This window comes from Nannospalax galili, unplaced genomic scaffold, assembly GCF_000622305.1.
Source record: "Nannospalax galili isolate Female #2095 unplaced genomic scaffold, S.galili_v1.0 scaffold47, whole genome shotgun sequence".
Classification (NCBI taxonomy): domain Eukaryota; kingdom Metazoa; phylum Chordata; class Mammalia; order Rodentia; family Spalacidae; genus Nannospalax; species Nannospalax galili.
The window spans coordinates 1655100-1661099 of record NW_008357641.1 but is presented as its reverse complement, the minus strand read 5'-3'; the positions used below and the strand labels follow the sequence as shown (position 1 = coordinate 1661099).

The 6000-nt window shown below is 48.0% G+C and overlaps 1 protein-coding gene across 1 annotated transcript in view; it reads right to left on the bottom strand.

The window, feature by feature from the left end:
- Cacna1a (calcium voltage-gated channel subunit alpha1 A) overlaps positions 1–6000 on the bottom strand; it is a 252884-nt gene that overhangs the window by 24822 nt on the left and 222062 nt on the right. The window contains exon 40 of the mRNA XM_029557367.1: positions 5535–5640. Within this exon, the coding sequence (XP_029413227.1) occupies positions 5535–5640 (106 nt within the window). The remainder of the gene's footprint in view (positions 1–5534; positions 5641–6000) is intronic.

Below are 6000 nucleotides of genomic sequence, written 5' to 3'. Positions count from 1 at the left end.
ATTGTTGACAAAGAGGCAGTCAGAAAGACCTGGGTTAGATGCTACTCTACTGGCTGAGTGCATCTTCTAGGTACACCTGGGGTGGGGGAAGGGCCATGGCTCAGTGGGGAGCCCTAACATGCACAAAGCCCTGGGTTTACACCCTACTCCCACCAGATAAAAACCAAATCAACTAAAAGACAGAAAGAGAGGGGGCTCTCCAGCTTTGCAACCTGCTAAACTGAACTGTCCTGACTTTGGAGTTGGAGTCTTTTCTGGGTTCCTCAGAGAAGGGCATGTGACGCCTTGGGAGACAGGGAGCATAGGGCCACACAGCCTACCTGTGCTTCTGACCTATAGACCTATGACCTGCCACATGAAGGTTCTTTTCAGCAGTATATTTTATATAACATCAGTCAAGTTGATTACATCCATGTGTGCATTCTCATGTGGAGTTCGGAGGACAATCTGTGTGAGTCAGTTTACTCCTTTAACTATGTGGGGCCCGGGATCAAACTCAGGTTGTCAGGGTTGGCAGCAAGTGCCTTTACCCGCAGAGCTAATGCGCTGGCCCTAAGTGAATGTCTCACATGTGCTGCTTGCCAGTGAGTGTTCTGGTGCACAAATATGGAGGCTGGAGCAGGATCCCAGGTGTCTTTCTTCACTGTTCTCTGCTTTATCCCTTGACACAGGCCCTCTCACTGAACCTGAAGCTGACCATTTTGTTGAGGCTGCTCTCAGGGTCTTCCTGTCTCTGTCCCCTAAAGTAGAGGTTGATGGCATGTGAAGCAATGACCTTTAAAAAATTGTTTTAAGGGCTGGAGACACAGCTCAGCTGTTAAGAGCACTGGCTGCTCTTGCAGAGGACCTGGATTTGATTCCCAGCACCCACATGGTGGCTAACAACCATCTGTATCTCCAGTTCCAGGGGAATCCGACGCCCTCTTTTGACTTCCATGGGCATTGCATGACATGGGTGTACTTACATACATGCAGGCAATACATTCATACACATAAAATGAAAAAAAAATTCAAAAACATTTTCCAGTTATTTTTATTTTATGTATATGAGTGATTTTGCCTGCATGTATATCATACAATGACCATGGAACTGGAGTTACAGATGGTTGCTGGCCACCATGTGGGTGCTGGGAACTTAACTTAGTTCTCTGTAAAGAGCAGCCAGTATTCTTAACCTCTGAGCCATCTCTCCAGCCCACTGTTTTGTTTTTATGAGACAGGGTCTCATTATGTACCCCTGGCTGGCTTGTAACTCACTATGTAGACCAGGCTGGCCTTGAACTACAGAGATCTGCCTGCCTCTGCCTCTTGAGTGCTGGGTCTAAAGGTGTGTGTCACCGTTCCCTGCAGAGCCCATTTTTTTTAAAAAATGTGGATGTTGGGGATTCAAACTCAGGTCCTCATGCTTTCACAGCATGCACTCTTTTTTAATATTTTATTTATTATTATTATTATTATTATTTGTGTGTGTGTCTTTTTGAGAAAGGGTCTCCCTGTAGCCCCGGCTGGCCTGGAACTCACTTTGTAGACCAGGGTGGCCTCAAACTCAGAGAGATCCACCTGCCACTGCCTCCTGAATGCTGGGATTACAGGCATGCACCACCACGCTCAGCTTATTTTTATTTTATGTGTATGAGTTAAGGACGGTTCGTTGCCACCATGTGGGTGCTGGGAACCAAACCTAGGTCGTCTGCAAGGGTCAATGCTCTTTTTAAAAAAAATATTTTACTTATTATTTTTATTTTATGTGTATGAGTGTATTGCCGGCATGTACGGGAGTGTACCCATGTCATGCAATGCCGTGGTGGTCAGAAGAGGCTTCGGATTCCCCTCGAACTGGAGTTAAGGACGGTTTGTAGCTGCCATGTGGGTGCTGGGAATCGAACCCGGGTCCTCTGCAAGAGCAGTTAGTGCTGCTCTTAACTGCTGAGCTGTCTCTCCAGCCCCATGACCAGTCAGTGCTCTTAACTGCTGAGCTATCTGTCCAGCCCCAACTGCATGTGTTTTTTTGAAACAGGGTCTCCCTATAGCCCCAGCTGGCCTGGAACTCACTACATAGACCAGACTGGCCTTGAACTCATAGAGATCCGCCTGCCTCTGCCTCCTGAGTGTTGGGACTACAGGCGTGCACCACCACGCCCGGCCTGCATTTTTTTTTTTAAATATCTATTTTATGTGTATGACTGTAATGCCTGCATGTAGGTAGGTGCAGCTGTGTTGTCCAATGCCTGTGGAGGTCAGAAGAGGGTGTTGGATTCCCTGGAACTGGAGTTATAGACAGTTGTTTAGCCTCCATGTGGGTGCTGGGAATCAAACCTGGGTCCTTTGCAAGAGCTCTAAACCACTGAGCTATCTCTCCAGTCCCCCTGCGTGTGTTTTAAGTCATGAACTTTATAGTATCTGTCATGTGGCATAGATGGCTGATACAGAAAAACTGAGGTTCGCAGAGGTTGAGGTCAAGGCTATGAACAATGACAGGGCAGGTAGGCAACTTGAGTCTACAGGACATAGGTAGAACCTGGGCCTTGAGTGATGTATAGTCAGCTGTCTAGCAAGCAAAATTTGCTGTGAGTAAAAAACATCCAGCAGCTACCAGACAAAGGCTGGGCTCTTCTGTTTTCTTGCCTCTCACCTGCTACTGTTCCATTCCCAGTCTCTGTCTCTGTCTCTCTTCCTAAGACATGGTTTCTCTCTCTAGCCCATGCTAGCCTTGAATCCATGATCCTCCTGCCTCAGCCTCACAAGCACTGGGACCATAGGTGTCTGCCAGAATCCTGGCTGGCTACTCTCTTTGCTTTGAAGGAGTTCACTGTGCCCCAGAGTCTCTGGGCCATCTCCCGGCTACCTTTTCTTGGTCCTCTGAAATGTTAGGGAGTTGTGGCCTTGGTGTTGTGGGGGGAATCGCTTACTTTTTTCCATTTGAGGGATGGAACCCCAAGCTTGAAACATGCTAGGCAAGCTCTCTATTGCTGAACTCTAACCCAGGCCTTTTTATTTTAAGACAGGGTCTCTCTAAACTGCCCATACTGGCTTTGAACTTACTCTGCAGCCTAGGCTGTTCTTGAACTTGTGATCCTCTTGCTTCAGCCTCACAAGGGGCTGGGATCATAGGTATGGGCCACCAGGGAGTCTCTCATCTTAAGCTTATCGCCTTAGGGAGTTTGAAGTGCTGGCCTCTAGTACCTGTTCCCTTTCCCTGCCCCTTGCTTGCCACCTATGCCCTGGTCTCCAAACCACCCCTCCTGCCCCTTGCCTGACTCAGAATAGAGCTGTTCCATCTGCAGTAGCTCAGGCTCTGAATCTGGGGGTATCTCTGGCTCCTATCTTTCTTTCATAGTCCACATCCACCTGGGAGGCACCCAGAGTCTGAACACTCCATGCCCCTCTGTCTAAGCTGTCAGAGTTGGCTCAGCAGTTAAGTGCGCTCGCTGCTCATGCAGGGAACAGAAATTCAGTTTCAAGCATCCACATCTGGAGCTCACAACCGCCTGTAACCCATCTCTAAGGGCTACAGAGCAGTTTGGAGAAGTTACGGAATGTTTAGGAGTTGGAGTCTCACTGGAAGAAGTGGGTTGCTAGTCTCAGGCCGAGAGGTTTTATAGCCAGGTCCACCTCCTGTTCTTGTTCTACTTCCTAAGTGCAGCAACAATGTGACCAGCCAGTCTCCAGTTCCTGACAGTGCCTTCCTTGCCAGGATGGACTATCCCTTTGGAACTGTGAACAAGGCAAACCTTTCTCTCTCAGTTCCTTCTGTTAAGGTTACTCCCAACAGCAACAGGGAAAGGAGCTAAGTTACCTCTAGCTTGTGTGCGAGCAGTTTTCAAAGCCTCTATCTCAGTATCTATAAATCCTTTGCCATCACTTGGCCTGTCCCCCTAACCTTTTTTTTCTTAGTGTCCCTTTGAGTTTAGGAACCCTCTGGTCATGAAGATACTGCAGCAAAGAGCCACGTGTTCCCTCTAGGGTGAAGGTATAGGGGAACTCCCCAGGACACCCAATGGCCTCATAGAGAGGTGGAGACAAGAAACTGTATTCCTGGGCTGGAAGGGAGAAGATGTGGTCTCACAATGTCTTAATTACTTCACCTTCCTGTGGGCATGCAGGACAAATCCAAGACATTGTACCGGATGCAGAGAGAGACAGTGCACTACTCCCACAACCAGCACAGAGCTCTTATCCTATCAGTTAGTATAAAAGGGTGCAAGTGTCAGAAGACAAAAAAAGGGGGTGGGACTGCAGATGGTTCAGCAGTTAAGAGTGCTTGTTGTAGGGCTGGAGATGGCTCAGCGGGTAAGCACACTGACTGCTCTTGCAGAGGACCTGGGTTCGATTCCCAGCACCCACATGGCGGCTATGAACCGTCCTTAGGTTCCACCTCCAGCACTGTATAAACAAGGTGTGGTGGTATACATTTGTACTGGGGAGGTAGAGGCAGGAAGATCAAAAGTTCAAGGATCATTTTCAGCTACATAGCAAGTTCAAGGTCAGTCTGATGAGGGTCTGTTTCAAAAGCAAACAAAAAAGACACTAAAATGAGAAATGGAAAACAGAAATTCAAAGGAGGAGGAAATGTTTGAGAACAGACCATCACTAGGTATTCTAGTTCTTTCTTTTTTTTTCTTTTTTTTTTTTTTTGTCTTTTTTGAGACAGGGTCTCCCTGTAGCCCCAGCTGTCCTGGAACTCACTATGTAGACCAGGTTGGCCTTGAACTCACAGAGATCCACCTGCCTCTGCCTCCCGAGTGCTGGGATTAAAGGCGTGTGTCACCACGCCCGCAAAATTCTAGCTGATTTTAGGTATTTCAACTTGTAAGCCTTTGGAAAAATAGGAATTTTTAATATTCCTAATTTTTTGGTGTCAGGCAACAGAACCGAAGGTAAGAAACGGTCGGCCTTCTTCAACTGAGTTTAAAGGCATCAAAAAGAAGAAATGATGGAGCTGTTAATTTATAAGAAATGCAGCTTTAGAGATTATATCAACATTTAAAGAGAGATGTTAGAGAGTAAGAGACAGACAAGAAAAGACTGGCGGTGTGTCAGACGGAAGGCGGCCTCCAAGGAGCCCAACTTCCCTCTACCCTCGTGGCCTCTCTCCCTGCTCTCTGTTCTCTCTGTTCTAGCAATCTCTAAGAGAAACAAAATTGTTTCAAAGAAAAAGTTTGGAGGCTGGAGGGGACCCCAATAGCCCCTGTGCTCTCTGGGAAAATTGGCCTGAAAACAGATTACAAGGTCTCCTGAGCCCTCTCTGGGGTTTAAAAACATTACATTTGTGTGTGTGTGTGCGTGCCACAGTGCACATGTGGAAGTCAGAGGAGAGGCCTCCTCCACTGCAGGTGTAAGCTGCTGCACCCCTTTTGTTGGAGGGGTGTCTGGCATACCTCAGGTGTGCATTAAGTACTTACTGGATGTACAAATACAGAACCAAGGTTGAGACAGGGACTGTGGTCAGACTGCATGTGGGGGGCGGTTCCTAGCTGTTCCGGTTTCCCCTCCAAGGACCTGCTCTCTGTGACTCATCTCTTGCAGTTGCTTACCCTTGGCAATCTTGATATCCAGGGCAGTTCGAATCAGAGCCATGAGTGTAGAGTTGAAGTGGACGGTGTTGTCATCGGCCACAGGCAGGTCCATCCTCAGGAGCCGCTACAGAAAACCCCGGGTGAGAGCAGTCATTCTCAGGCCCTGCCTGGATGCTAAGAGTCAAACCCTCCCTATGCAGGGAGCCCTAGGAAGAACTCTGAAGTGGGGAGGGCAGCACCCTGTGGTTACCTGCTAGCTGGAATTCCCCATTTCTCTGTGTGGAGCAGGAAGGAGACCCTGGACTTTCTGCATACAAAGCCCGAATCATCATTTGTTTTCTTTTAATTTTTTTGGAGACAAGGTCTTGCTATATAGGCCAGGCTGGCCTTGAACTCATGGCAATCTGCCTGCCTCAGCTTCTTGAGTAGCTGGGATGACAGGGCCCACCACCACCCTGGGTGCTGTTTTTTTTGTTTTGTTTTG